Below are 15,206 nucleotides of genomic sequence, written 5' to 3'. Positions count from 1 at the left end.
GGCGAGATGAATTCAGCCGATTCTTGTTCTCTCGCGACCTCCAGCTGTGAAACTAGGTCCTTGACGGGGTGAGTTCGAAACCGTTACCAATCCTCCTCATTGCATTCAAAGTGGAGATGAGTACCGTCATCAAACTGCTGCTAAAGGGGGGTTTGGATGAGTTTCAGTAAAGTCAGCTCGACTCTTTGTGCCGTTGTGAGAGCCAAACAAACAAACAGTAGCAGTTTGATGACAGTATGAAATGGACTGGATACAGTTGTGTTGGCTTTATGAATGCAACAATCCATTTGTGCGTACATAATGGCTTAAAGAAGTAAACTAATAAGTGTGTTTTCCAGCTGAAACTAAAAAACCCTCTTTTTTTGTTTGCTTTGAATGAGCCGTTTACACACGCAGCAGGTTGCACCACCACGTTTCTACAGTGACCATATATTGGCTGTAGATAAGGCCATTGTATTTTATATTATTTAACCCGTCTGGCACATGGGGGAATGTTTGCCTTGATTGCATTAATCAGGCAACCAATTTGCTCACTATTGTGAGGCGGGTCCACAAACAGGCATCCTTTTAACAGTGGTTTAAATAATCAAATGTTAAAAAACGGTTCATTCCATATGACTGATCGTATTTCTGACCTTCTTAGACTTCATCCAGGGTTCCCATATTGCACATTGCTTAGGAAAACATGGTCAAATCAATCGTCATCATATGGTGGTCAAACCACTACCAGTGCTGAATATTGCTGGTGGTAACTTGTCTGAAATAGCAAGTATACTATCAAGTAATGGCAGAAGGTTTTGTAGTTTGAAACAGGCCTTTTGTTACGTAATTCGTGCTCTGGTAGTAGTCCATCTGGGAGCACTCCATTGGCACGTGCAAACATGCGAGAGTGTGTCAGTGTGTGGGCGAAAGCAAGATGGAAAGAGTCATGTGAGTGTGTGTGTGTGTTCGTGTGTGTGTGTGTGAGTGAGCGGATCGGCCTGGTTCCCCTTCAATGAAACCGCTCGAATCAAATTTCAGATTTGAATTCAATCATTGCTATTTTTTTCACCTGACGTTTGGAATAGAATCACAGCGCACCAAAGCCCTCTTGTTGAAAGTGCTCCTGTACGAGCGTAATTGTGTGTGTGTGTGTGTGCGGGGGCAGCGGCAGGCTGGTGAGTGGGTTCCTCACTGCCTCCCATTCTCTCTGCAATCGGAGACACTTCCAGGCCGTTTGCCTACGCGGGCCATTCAGTCCCCCAGAAACAGGATGCGGGCCAAGCCGGAGCTGCCATCGCTCGGCCACGGGACACCGACTGGGTTCCGGCGTTACGTAAACCTGCCAGATCGAGCTGTGGAGTCACTTGGTCACACGCTTCACTTACATTTTTTTTTTTGGCCTGTGAAGGAATGAAACGCCGGAAGCCCTTCTTGTCCGTCTTCTCTTTTCAACTCCAGGGAAGACAGCAGGGTTGGCGATTTGGAGAATGAAGCCTTGCACATTAAAGACAGAGGGTGTATTATGGCACCATCATTTAACCGCTCACGTCAGCTTTCAGGCAAGGCCAGTCAAAGACAATAAGTGGCATAAAACCTGGAACCGAGACCACCCTCCTGAATGATTGTGGGTCGGTCTCCAGCACTACGTGCACCATTAGAAACTACTGCGAAGGGTTGATGTCTTTTAGCGGCCTGTCGTAAACTCGAGGGTTCAGACCCGGAGGCGTAGAGGCTCACGTTGGCAACAACTCAGAGCGGTTAAACAAAGGCAAGGCCGCCCGGAGGGAAACACTCTGCTGGAGGATTTCTGTCTACAGCTAGGCCCAGCCTTTGGATCGCTCGTGTGTCCAGATGTTTCTGGCTAAGTCAGGGCGCGTGTGGGCCGCAGTGGGGGCGACTCACCCCTGATTGCCTCTTACGCCAAGGTCGCTACCTAGTGGCCAGTGGTGTAACGACAGTAGGTCAGTAAAATGAGCTCATTTAATGGTTATTTTCAGGGTTGAAATGAGTGTATTGCATGAGCACTGTACTTAAGCACACGCTTGATACACTTTAAATGTATTATAATTTTTATTTAGCATTAAAAAATGGTTATACAACATTTAAAAATAAACTTTTCTTTTAACTAAACGCTAATAATACTTTTACAAGGTAAGAATCTTTCCGATATTAGTCTGATTGTGATTACATTATTTTTTATTAAATATATGTGCAGTTGTGTTTAATAAAACACAACTGCACATTGTATCCTGGAGAGTATAAAATAATGGATTTGTGTTGATACTTTCTGATTTACTTTCATAGAAAAGTTGCATTAAAGACTAAACGTGCTGACTTTGAAGGACATCGCTGTTAAATAGGCAATAGGTGTCTTCATATAGATGCATTCGATGGCGTCCTGCGTACATCTTTAACCATTGATATCTCACTCTCAGAAACAAAACACAGTTGTGCAACGTCAAAAAAAAAGGTTGGGGATGTAGGAAGAGAGAGCGGGCTTCAGTGGGGATCGGATGGCCCAGCAGCCCTACACGGCGGATATACATCCAAAAGTGCTGAGCCGACAGAAAGGTGACAGGCTCGGCTTAGCTGACCCGGCAGTGCCGCACTCTGTCACCCCGTCCGACTGCGGATTGATCAGCATAGCCGTCAATACAAGACGCACGGCCCGCGGCGGTCCGTCAGACTACAAAAAACCCAGAGTATATGCTGCTTGAAAAGCTGCCGTCAACGAGGGAAGGAGTTTTTTTTTTCCGCTCTGACCCAAAGTAGCCCCCGCCGGTTGCATAACTGCCACCGGTGGGGCTGGTGCGGCTGGGCGGGTGAGCCCTCCTGTGATCGCGGCGCTCTTTCTTTTCCACAGTTCCCAGTCCAGAAAAAACAAAAAACGTTATGAGCTGATAACCGCCAGGAAATGAGTTCCATAGAAGCCGAGGCCTGTTTAATATCCAGTCCATTATAATAAGGGACGAAATGGACTCGAGGCCTGTTGTCATGATAGGCCGCTTTCATGTGGCCGTGTGGCTTTGAAGGTCCATAAGAGACTCATGTCTTCTCTTATTACGTTGCAGTGAAACACGTCCATTAAACTGCCCAATAAAACGCCACTCAGACGAAGTCACGTTGTGAAAGCCGGATCAAGATGTGAGAATGCTTTGATTACCCAGTCGGCCGTCTTTGCACCGGGCAGCGGACAGAATTGAGATTGAAAAAGTACCGTGACAGACAACAATGTTGAAAATTGAGCATTTGGGAGAGGGAAGTTGTACCTATGTCGTTATTCGCAAGAAGTCTGTCCCAGTCTCCAGTTGTCGCTATTTTCTCCAGAACGTTACACTTTTGGACCAATTTCATTTGTGCGTTCAGCCGGAGCAGAAGAAAAGAGAGAGCATTGAAGTGGAGGCACACAAGTTGTTTGCAGAGGCAAAAAAACAAAGTGGTGTTGGAGTGGGAGCGTTATCTCGATGTGAAGAGTGCTCAAACTCAAAAAACCACAGAGCGAATTGAGCAAGATGGAAGAATCCCTCTGAAATCGGGAGGAGACCAAGAAGGTGCCTAAAGATCCGAGACCTCCCATTGAGCCCAGCTGAGGGAACACTGAGCTGAGAACAGCAAGCTCGCTGCAGTCCTGAAAAAGGCTGAAGACCTGCTGGAGACCAAGACCACCAAGAGGAGGCCGAGGAATCTGGAGCCTCTGGCTCGGCTCTCACAGATCTCCAGAGGGTAGAAGGACAAGTCACCCCTCCATCGGGCCACGTTGCCTGAAAAGCTGTGGGATTGGGAGAGGGCCGAGAGCTCCATGAGGTCCTAACTGGAAGATCTCTGGGTTGACAAAAAACAAGGTTTTGCCTCCTTCACAACCTGTATCTATCATTACAAACAAGCTTGAAATACATTAGAATCTGGTTGTAATATTGTTGTGAACATGCATGAAATAAATGGCATGAAGGTGCATCAACATTGGGTTCGTCATCTCATGAATCCGTCCCTGTGTTGTCTGCATCTCCGTCCCCTACACACCAGCACCTCATCCCTCCTCCTCCACGTCTGTTTACACCCGTCAGTGTCAACACCGCCTGTGCACCATGGCAACACACACGAGGAATCGGGGCCCCGGATTCCGCCAGGGTTTAACAGCTGGTTATGGAGAAGGAGGTTTGGGAGACATTTGAAGTTGTGTCCAGCAGTGAGGGAGAAATACGCCTTTGATGTGGGAGGCCAGACAGTCTTTAATGTTACCAAAGGTAGAAAAAAGGTCTATTAAGTGCCGAAGATCCAGTTTTACAACCTCCAGTATGACGTATCTCATACTATCACCTTCACAGGGAAAAATACACCTTTTTTGGGGTTACTTTTCGTTGGGGCTTTAGACGGAATAGAACCATAAGAAACGCCTGACAGTGTATGTAACCCCCGAGCTGTAAGCCCATGCCTCAAATCACAGAATCCGTCGAGTATCAACATCTGGTTGTTTTTTGACGATGCCAAATTCCTATTTGCCGAGTTCAAGCAGGACATCTTATGAATATATTGCACCCAAAAGCACCCAAAGCTGGTCAGCAAAAAGCGCAGCTGCCTTAACCTCGGTTCACGGGACTTGAAAGCAAGCTGTGTGTCTAGAACACAGTTTGGATGTTTTTTAAGTACTTGTTTTGGGGGGATTTGCACCTGGTGTTGGCTTACATGCATTTCAATGGGGCTAACAAGAGCCTTTCTCCAGTGTGGGCCGAATATAAATATGTGTGGTTATCCGTTACCTAAACCTCAGGGCCCGGGTCGTCCTCAGAGGCCCTGGGGGGACAAAGACCCAAAAGTCAGTTTGCCGGCAAGTTAAACGGCAATTGAGCCACGGCGCTTCCTCTTGCCCTGAGGTTCATTCTTTTGTAGTAGTACACTTGCTTCAATCTATTTCCAGCAGCATCTAAAAGACGTACTCTCTCTCCCTTTCAAAGATTCATTTTTGCTTGGAAAATCAGGTTTCGTTGATCCCCCACCCTACCTACGAAACAACGCAAAACCTTGACCAAGCCTTTTGTAACCTGAGTGTTAAATGTGTGCAATGAACGAGGCTAAGAGAAGGGATTTATTCATGTGCTATTCCTCCACTGACCTTCCCACCTTAGCTTCCATCAAAACAATGATTTTTAGGAGGGGGGACTGCGGCATCTCTTTAGAGGTAGATCAAAGTCGCCCTCTCTGTCTCCTCTCATTTCTGATGGGTGTAAGAGGCCAGAGGCCAGACGATGCCGTCCTACTTTAAAGCAGCAAACACACACACACACACACACACACACGCACGCACATGCCAAATCTCATCACACTGTCATGCCGGCTTACACACATCTGCCTCCCCGTTGCAGACAGACGCACACACAGACACGGGCGCTGGCTTTGAGATCAAACAAAGGTACATCAATCCATCCGTACCTGTCTGTGAAATCTGTGTGCAGCCGAGAGTGTGCCAGCTAGCGAAATGCAGGATAATTTTCTTCTTGTGGTACATTTGAACAACAATGAATAAAAACAATAGAATGTCATTTTTTCACGAGAGAGAAAAACAGTGGGGTTTTTTTCCTCATACGTTATTTTTGCGTCGCCGCAACCTTGCTGCCTTCAGTGCGGCTGGAACACCTCGTCGACCAAAGAGAAGGATTGAGATGGAGTAAATAATTAACATTCACGTTAGGTTTCCCAGTTTGCTCCTCTTAAAAGAATTCTCACAGATTATCAATCCAAAAACATGTTCAATAAAATATGCAGCTTGATTCAGTATTATTCAGTTAAACAAGCGTGATGTACTTTATCTCTGCAGTTATATCTCACAACAGGAACAACATACTCGCTTTTGTAAATTATGCATTTTTTCCCCATTACTCAAAAGTAGTCTGAATAGCACTTTTCATAGTTTCAGCATCAATATGTTTATAGAAGCCGAGTTTTCCAGCTCACTGTTGTGTTTCTCTTCTCGCAGTTTGGGCTCAGTTTCACTGCTCTCCTTAACCCCATTTCATGTTTTAGGAAGGAAAGTGAGATGTTCCCCTCAAAAGTTGATACACGTCAAAACAGAGCAAAGGGTGAGAGTGTATATCAGAATTAAATATTACAGGGAGGCTTGAGATGCAATTGAAACTGAATGCTCATAAGGATTCATGTTGGTTCTTACTCATTCTAGCAACTTATCATTACATTACATTCCAGGTCATTTAGCTGACGCTTTTATCCAAAGCGACTTACTCTCCTTGTTTGATCCCCAGGTCAGTGAAATCCGGCATTTTGCCCAATCCAACATCTTGCAAGCTACCAGCCTTTTGCATACAACATAAATTCCCAATTTCCCCACTTTAACCTCAGGCTACAAATGCAGCCCCCAGATGTTCTTGAGCTGACGCTTTCACTTCCCGCCAAAAAAGTCATCCAGGAACCGACGCCGGCGCTCCTGCTCCAATGGGCTTCATCCAGCCCATTGGAGCGGGAGCGCCAGCGTCGGTTTGTTCACCTCCGCGACAAACGGCACCTTCCAATTTGTCCGGCTTAATCGCTGGCGGTTGAGCGTCCAAAGCGAGGACTCATTGAGGGCAGCAAGTATAAGGAGTGCGTGACATCAGAGGCGGCGCAGGCCACTGACAGCTGAACAAAAGCACATGGCGCCACATCTGGCTTCTAGTTCAGCATGCAGTTTCCCTCAGAGTACCTCACCACTATGATTATCTCAGTCTTACCGCTTTTTAACAGAACAAAGAGGATTGTTGTCTAAGGATAGGCTTGGGAAACGGCTATGAAATTTGACCCCTGATGAATCAGGATGAGAGTCACATGTTGTCCCGGGCAGTAAAGGGCAGCATGCCTTGGCCTGCTCGGAGGTGGGCATCACTGAATGGAGGTGATTGTTGTGCGATCGGCTCACTGTCATTTGAACGCTCTGCGAGCTCCCCGGGAATCCTCAGTAACCCCGTCGGTGTCCTCGAGGTCACCCCGCCACATCTGGACCACGAGATTTACTGGCAGAAGAAAAAAAGCACCGCAAAGTCAAGAGAAAAGCAGCAGGGTGCCCCATCCCAGCGCAGAAGAAGAGGAGTATACTATCTAGGTTCCTCTTCTTTTATCATTCTGCTGCACTGCTCAGGCGTGTAGCAGAATGATAAAAGAAGAGGGAAGCGGTGTTGTGATTACTCACAGCAGACCCGGGCCACTCAGCACCGGCCTGCTGCGACATGATCACGAACTTCCCTGGCTGAGCCGTTTCTATCACCCAGGTGTTGAAAGTGGAGAGACTGTATCGTTTCCAAGCCATGAAGCATCACAACAGACATTTGTCCTGTCAGTCCTCTAGCATAACGCCTGGATGGGTGTTCTAGCGGCAGTGAGTGCACAGACTCATGTGTTAGTCATGCTGACTCGTGTTCGCTCTTGTTGGGTCCTCATCTTCTCCCATAAAGATTTGAAGATAACCCCTTTCATCCTGATGACACATGTATTTTGCTGCTTCGGCTCTCTCTTGCCCGTGTTATTCAATTGTCATTCATTTAGTTGATTTCTATCTTTTAGAAGATTGATACCAATTCGTCTTGATGGACAAATTACTGTTACTTTTGGAAAGACACAAACTAGCAGGGGCTTTGTTTTGAGTTTTAATGCTGAGCTGGCTGTAGCCTTTTAAATGTGTTTTATGCAGACATTGATAAACACACTATTTCGTACACCTCTTTACATAATTCATTATATTCCCACCCAAAAATGGCAGGTTGTCGGGGTCTATTATGTTAACATTACTATCTATCCTGGATTTTACATTTTAAAAAAATAAATAAAATATCGTACAACTGATTAAAAATCCTTCCCTAGTAGAGTTGAAAAGTGGAGGGATGCCTGAGTGGGGGGGTGGGTCTGGGGTCGGGGGGTCTTTGCTCCCTCAACAGCCGTTCAGACAGGTCTCAACTGGCTTGCTGCTCCTCCAGCTTGGCAAACCTGGAGGCCTAACGGCTGACATCATCCGGGAAGCCGGATTGCAAGGTGAGACCTGGGTTAGAAAAATATGCTTTGATCCTGAGTGGTGGCAGAGCTGCAGACTTCCAAGTCGGTGATAGAATGGCTTTTTTTGTGAGTTCCGGACCACAAAAGGCAAACATTGCTGCGGCACTCTTTAGACCGCAGAGTCTGATTGGCTAATTGTCCGCCAAGCCGAATTCCTTGTATTTTGGTAATAAATGTTCCTGAAACTGAATAAATGTTTGAAAAACAAAAAAAATACACCGCACTTTATACAGAAATGTTCCCGACAGTGAAATACACTCAAATATAAACAAATGGCTAGGAGACATGAAGATGAAGCGTGAACAGTAAGGCACACTATTTAGCCCTCTCTAAATCCATTTCAGGAGGATACTCGGCTTTAGAAGTATCCATATTCCATAGGGCAACACTGCCACCATGTGGTCATATAGATCCCTGCAACACACACGCACCTTCATTTCCACCAGCGACTTAATAAGAAAATATACTCACCGTTGTTAAAATGAATTCAACTTAATTTATATTTAATTCACCTTTATTGGACCTTTGGTTTTAAAAACCATACATACAACAAATAAAGACAGCAAGTGGTACTTTGATCACACCACAGGAAAGCAACAATGACCTGGGTATTAAGAGCATAAAATGTCTGTTTTTGTCCATTAATCCATGATCCACTGCTGGAGAAAAACAGCATTTGGGTTGGTTCCAAGTGCATCTTGTACATTGAGTGCATGTACTCGACCTATTAAAAATGGGTGTCTTCACGTGTTCAGAGTTCAACCTTTCTTCCTGATGCGTCTCGGTTTTTAAATCAAAGCTCCGCGTGTGCACTTGTGGTCGTCTCCGACGCTTCGGACTCATCATCATCTTCTTCTTCTTTTTCTGGTGAGAATCAAAAGCATGAATATAAAATAATGAATCATCTAAAATATTTCCCTTTAAATATTGATAATATTATTGTGTCGTCATTGGAGGGATACAAGCGGACCATAAATTACTATAATAGGCAAAAGCATGGCTAGACATTCAACAAATTACTTCTAAAAAGTCTGCAACCTGCAGGGCACAAATATTATGACTTATGAAATATTATGAGCATGACTAAAGCAACAGTGATCGTCACCTGGCTGCAGCGTTTGGACACACTCGCCCTCTTGCTTCTCATAACCACTCGAGCAGATGCACACATGGCTGCCTTCAGTGTTGACACACTGCTCGTGTTCTTTGGTGCATACGGCCTCTGGCAGGGAGCACTCATCAACATCTGGAGAAAACAACAATGTGGGGTTACATCGGCCTGACTGAAACAGAGTTTTTGGTGACTACTATGGACTGCTGCTAGCACTCCTCTGAATACTACTAGTCCTCGGAGAAAATGTTGAATCAATCAGTTCACAGTCCCTCCAGGGAAGTGTTAATTATTATTGTTTGAGGAATGTTGGCTTGAAACTAGATTGCTCTGCAGGGGACAGTACCTTCTCTAGTTTAACTGTTATTTAATATTGCAATAGAACAGTAAAATATTATAATGGGTCTTTTTTTTGCATGCATTCCGCTAGGTTGATAACAGCCTTCAAATAGTGAAGTATTTACATTGTACCTGTGCAGGTGCCCTCTGTGTCTTGGTGCCCGGTGGCACAAGCCCGGCACTTATCAGGACCGGCCCCGGTGCAGCCGGAGCACACTTTGTCACAAGCTGCCAAGGACAAAGTGTTAGTACAAAAAATCACACCAGCTAGATTCCATCACGCGGCAGCTTTTGTTTAGTCCAAATTGTACAAAAAAAAAAAAAAACAAAGAGAGAAAGTAATTACCTGTGCAGGAGTAAGAGCCTTCCGTGTTATGGCAGTACTGATCTTCCTCACACGGGGAGGGGTCCGCGGAGCACTCGTTTACATCTGCAAACACATTAGATGTACTGCGGTGAGGTCGACAGGGGGTGTCCACACAAATACCCCTAACCTCGCTTTTGACTGTGCGTTTACACCATGGCGCTCATACCGACGCAAGCTGCTTCGTCGTCATCGTCCTGCCAGCCGTCCTTGCACTCATCACAGTCCCGGTTGGTCGCTCCGGTGCAGGTTTTGCAGGAAGAGTCGCATTCTGAATGAGAACAGATTTCACTACTCACGCTTTTCATTTGTGTGCGAATGCAGTTGAGGGACAGCGTCAAGGGGGGAAAAAAAGCCCGGTGGGGCTACGGCAGCCGCGTGTTCACTCGACGGGCGTCCAAAAGTGTACCTGTGCACAGAGAGAAGGTGGCGTTCCTCACTTCGTTGAAGTAGCCGTCGACGCAGTCCAGGCAGAACTCCCCTTTGTAGGCGTCGTCACAGCTGCACTTGCCGTCGCCTCCGCGAGTTCCGTCGCCGTCACACTGTCCGTTTCCGTGACACGGCGAGTCAGAGCCGCCAAGACAGGCTTCCAGAAACATGAATATAAAAATCAGAAACAAAACCCAAAACACATTTAACCACTTTCTGCATCAGGTCCTCGTGTTTATTTGTTTCTATACTTTACTTTTAGCCAAAGCGACATTTATTCCCACCTTTGCAGTCCGGTCCAAACGTTCCCTTCGGACAGCACACTTTGATGGTGTCAATGCAGAACCATTTATGCAGATCAGGATGTTTTGTTTTCCTGAATCCAAAACGGGAAGAGGTGAGATTTGACACATTTCTGGCCAAATTGCCACTGTGGCTGAGTAGATTTGCATTTGCGGTCACACACACCTCTTGAACCACCAGGTCTCTAAATGATCTTCGTGCTCCTCCAACATGTGGTTGCAATCGAAGCTGCTGCTGTCACACAGCCCCTCCACGATCTCCATCAGACGGATCTCGCTGTGAAGGAGGCAACCAGGTGAATGGATAGAGGTTTTAAATTAAAAAGTATGGAGATGAGCGAGCGCTGTGTGTGTGTGTGTGTGTGGGGCACAGGTTTGTAGGCCTTGCAAAAGAGCGGAAAGTGAACACACTTCTGAGCCACAAGCAGAGTAAGCTGATGCATGATGAGCTTGTAGTAGCAAGCGCAAACAGACAGCGATTATGGTGCAAAGCAAACACAGCTCTGACGACCGGATCCCGTGGCACGGTGACCCGGACCGGGCAGGATGGACAGTCTCACCTCGTCTCATATTTAGACAGTGTTCTCTCCTCCCAGTCTGTATTGCCCCCTCCAAAGTTCTGCCTTGCTGTTCTGTCAAAGCCCTAAAATGACAGAAATAGTGATGTTAATTCTGAATAAAACATCTCGGGTATTTGGCTCGATCTAAGACAGCGGGACACATTCACAATATCAGAGCAATGACAAGCAAACCACAGAAAGTCATGGTCGCTTACCTTGTTGAAGTTATCGGTGATTTGCTGACAGGTAGAGCAGGTGCTTTTTAAATCCTTCTTGGCGTCAGTGACTTGAAAAAGTAAAATTAAAGTTACACAGGACAAGAGCCGCAGGAGCAGCAGCTGTGGACCGTTGGGCAGCATCTTAGCCGATCAATTGGGACACCGTTTCATATGAGCACACACATTAAAGCCACACGCAAGGCAGCTATCGACTAATGTTGAAGCTAAGCTAGGTTCAACACCTCTGAATAAGCGATTCCTGACATTAAATCCACGTTAGCGTTGTGGATGCAAAACGCAATTAAATAGTATTTACATGCCGGTTATGGAAAAACCGATGCGGCTTTTAGACTTCCGCGTCAGCCTCTTGTTCGAATTGTGGCTTGTGGTGATTGGCTGAAATTGACTGTCATAAAAGCGTACAACCAATCACGAGCCGACACGCGCGGGACGTGCAGCTCGTTGCGTTTTTGTTACCTCCTTTCGCATGCGGGAAATTGTGGATGTTTAGTTGCAGTATTTAACACAATTTAATTTGACTTGTTTTGTGACTTTTTAGAAACAATTTAAAACAATTTATCTATCTTGCTATTACAAATAATTAAGATTTTTATTTTTATCAATATGACAACAACGGATTTGCAGTTCACTTCCTGTACTAACCGGAAGTGATACAGATCACAGCTGTCATGGCTGAAAAGAAGAATGTTTTTGGGCTGCCACTGCTGCTTTTATTAATAACAGTGGCTCTTTTGCATTTACTAATTTGTCCATTTACGAAAGTTGAGGAAAGCTTTAATTTACAAGCTGCACACGATATTCTGTATCACAGAATCAACTTTGACAAGGTAAGTTAAGCAGGTGTAATCGATCGGATCCCTGTTTGATGCTGGTAGTAGGCGTGCTAACAAGCTAACATTTAATTTATTTCTGATTCATTCATGCACTGTGTAGGGATAGTAATGCTAAATGATCCGTTCTATGACCTATAATTAATTTAACTATACTATGTAATCATAATGCTTTTAAAAAGTATAGAGCATCAAGGGCACATGGACTAGAATGTTTAATTTCATAGTTGAAATGGTGATCTATTTTGAACGGGATAGCCCTAAATGATCTATACATACTACTATGCATGTATGATATACATATTTTATTTGTTCGGTTTAACATGTAGGTATTAATTATCTACACAATATTATACAAATAAATAACAACTGACCGAATAGTTTCAGCTGTTTGGAGCTTTCATTAATGACAGCCTTCAGTGGGATGCAAAGATAAACACCCAGAGCTCCAAACAGTCATGTGATATGATTGAGAGGTCCAGATTTGGCGTATCGGGTCGCGTGTTGAGAAGAGAGCCCTCGCTGTCTTTCAGTATGACCATCATGAGTTTCCCGGTGTGGTGCCTCGGACTTTCCTCGGCCCTCTGGTTCTCTCGGTGCTCTGCTCCCCCATTGTGCTTCTGTCCTCTCTGCTGGACGCGCCGAAATTCTACACCCAGCTGACAGGTAGACTTTCCCATCACCTCACTGAATGGAACTGAAGTGGTTTTTAAACGATCGTAAATTGAGGCTTTCCTCTGACGTGCCGTCTGCAGTCCGGGCGTCCCTGGGAGTGTGTGTTGTCGCTGCACTGTGGCACATGCAGAAGGAGGTGAGGAGGCAGTTTGGCTCCACGGTTGCAGGGCTCTTTTGTCTGACGTGTGCCTCTCAGTTCCACCTCATGTTCTACAGCACCAGGACGCTCCCTAATATATTTGCACTGCCGCTGGGTAAGAGGCCGCGCACGGCTCGGAATCTTTACGAACTGGAGACTCTGGATCATTCTGCCTTCTAAAATAGGTGCTTTTCTCTTTTTTTCCTTTTCAGCTCTCGTGGCGTTCACATCTTGGATGGCTCAGAAACACGGCCGGTTCATCAGCCTCTCTGCTTTCGTCATCATCGTGTTCCGGTCGGAGCTTTGCATCTTCCTGGGTCTGATGTTACTCATCTCGTTGTTGAGCAGGAAGCTGGGGCTGCTGCAGCTGCTTTACTACGCTGTTCCTGCTGGGGTCCTGTCACTGGGTGAGTTGTGAATGAATAAATATAACATGAATAGGACATACTGAGGAAAGCAAAACTTGAGTGAAAAGCCTTTTAATACTTATTGTGTTTTTTACAGCTGTGACGGTGGCCATTGACACCATCTTTTGGAGGAAATTGTTGTGGCCTGAAGGTCAGGTTTTGTGGTACAACACTATCCTCAACCAAAGTTCCAACTGGGGAATATCCTTTCATTTCATCGAGTACACCCACGTGTGTGTGTGTGAATCTACTTTCACTGGTCAGCAGATCAATCGGCACTCCGCGGTTCTCCTTGACCTCTGTCTCCCCAGTAAACCTTTCCCTTTCTGTGGTACTTTTACTCTGCCTTGCCCCGCGCCCTGGGCTGCACGCTGCCGTTCGTCCCCCTCGGCCTCCTCGACCGGCGGATGAGGCTGCTGCTGCTGCCTACCGTGGGCTTCATCCTCACCTACTCGCTCCTGCCCCACAAGGAGCTGCGCTTCATCATATACACTTTCCCCGTGCTCAGCCTGGTGGCTGCTCGCGGCTGTTCTTTCATGTAAGCGAAAACGTGTCGCCTTTTGCTTTTAAGAGCAAAAGATGGGAAATACTCATCATATTGGTATCAGTCGACTTGTTAAAGCGTCAGCAGCGACTATTTTCCACATGTTGATCGTTATCTCTCTTTGTTTTGTGCTTTAGTCTGTGCAACTACCAGAAATCTTGGATGCATAAACTGGGCTCTGCGGTTGTGGTTGGCCAGCTTTTTATCAATGCGGCGTACTCCAGTGTCAGCCTGTATGTTTCCCACCACAACTACCCAGGAGGACGAGGAATGCTGGAGCTGCACCGGTTGTTGCCAGTCACAGCAGGTTGGAATCACTTTCAGCACATTTTTAAATTGCATGAAGCTTTTAAAAAACTATTAATTCTTACCCTTTTTCAGAGGTACTGCTTATTAAAATGCACATGCAAGTTTGAACTAAACTAAACACCATTAATGATGAGCACTTGTATGTAAACCATATTAGTATATTCAAAGGATCCAAATGAGCTGATAACGATCAGCCAATCGGCTGCAGAATGCTGATTTATATTCATTTTGAATTCTCAGCAATCATACGTGAGACTGTTCAATCTTTGAAGGCATGGTTCTCTCGTTGTTCACACAGATGTCTTTGTTCACATCGACACCTACGCTGCTGAAACTGGAGTATCTCGCTTCTTGGAGCAAAACAAAAACTGGAGGTTAGGGAATTTTTGAGCAATGAAATCGGTCCAAAAGAACGTACACAAGAATGACCTTAAAATCGCAATCTTGTTTTCTTTTCAACAGATATGACAAACGTGAGGACCTGAGTCTGAAGAATCCCGACGTGAAAATGTACACGCACCTCCTGATGGAGGCGAACGTCACCAAGATAAAACTGCTCCAGGGCACCCATTGGCCTCTGGCCTTCATCGCAGGCTACAGCAACATTGCCGTCAACATGTTTCACATCCCGCCTGTTAGCGTGCAATTAGCGAGAAAAACTGTGATCATGGAGAGAAAGACTGCAACCTAACGGGCGGCGCAGAGAGAGACTTAGTGTTTCTATGTGACCAGAACGGTGTCCTCAGAGGTTACGTTTTAAGACCTTTTAAAGAAAGTCTCAAGCAATGTAGATAAATGTTGCCGTAAACTGTATGACAGGTTTTCTGATTCTTCTTCAGTCTGGATTGCATATCATGAATTTTTGTATTATTGTACTGTTGGCGGCTGTTATTTGCATATTTTTTATAATTTATAAATAAATAGTTGAAACTCATGTGTGTCATC

At 45.6% G+C, this 15,206-nt stretch overlaps 2 protein-coding genes across 3 annotated transcripts; one reads left to right on the top strand and one right to left on the bottom strand.

The window, feature by feature from the left end:
- Nucleotides 1-8,509: 8,509 nt before the first annotated feature.
- creld2 (CRELD disulfide isomerase 2) lies at nucleotides 8,510-11,773 on the bottom strand. 2 transcript variants are annotated; one of them, XM_040175177.2, is made up of 10 exons: nucleotides 11,334-11,773; nucleotides 11,119-11,201; nucleotides 10,725-10,835; nucleotides 10,541-10,632; nucleotides 10,237-10,413; nucleotides 9,997-10,098; nucleotides 9,810-9,893; nucleotides 9,596-9,691; nucleotides 9,119-9,259; nucleotides 8,510-8,877 (listed from the first exon to the last, which is right to left on the bottom strand). In XM_040175177.2, exons 1-10 carry the CDS (start codon nucleotides 11,475-11,477, stop codon nucleotides 8,807-8,809), a joined length of 1,101 nt encoding a protein of 366 aa, XP_040031111.2. In that variant the 5' UTR covers nucleotides 11,478-11,773; the 3' UTR covers nucleotides 8,510-8,806. The 2 variants fall into 2 exon arrangements, with proteins under 2 accessions (XP_040031111.2, XP_077957867.1); XM_078101741.1 differs by having other exon boundaries at nucleotides 8,510-8,871.
- A 40-nt stretch (nucleotides 11,774-11,813) lies between these two features.
- On the top strand, nucleotides 11,814-15,195 carry alg12 (ALG12 alpha-1,6-mannosyltransferase). Its single transcript, XM_078101740.1, has 9 exons — nucleotides 11,814-12,184; nucleotides 12,721-12,853; nucleotides 12,943-13,116; nucleotides 13,214-13,408; nucleotides 13,506-13,610; nucleotides 13,724-13,946; nucleotides 14,090-14,259; nucleotides 14,560-14,635; nucleotides 14,724-15,195. Exons 1-9 carry the CDS (start codon nucleotides 12,026-12,028, stop codon nucleotides 14,950-14,952), a joined length of 1,464 nt encoding a protein of 487 aa, XP_077957866.1. The 5' UTR covers nucleotides 11,814-12,025; the 3' UTR covers nucleotides 14,953-15,195.
- The last annotated feature ends 11 nt before the right edge of the window (nucleotides 15,196-15,206 follow it).

The sequence above is a fragment of the Gasterosteus aculeatus genome, chromosome 4 (genome assembly GCF_964276395.1).
Source record: "Gasterosteus aculeatus chromosome 4, fGasAcu3.hap1.1, whole genome shotgun sequence".
Taxonomy (NCBI): domain Eukaryota; kingdom Metazoa; phylum Chordata; class Actinopteri; order Perciformes; family Gasterosteidae; genus Gasterosteus; species Gasterosteus aculeatus.
The sequence above is the reverse complement of the archived record's forward strand: the minus strand, read 5'-3'. Positions and strand labels throughout refer to the sequence as shown.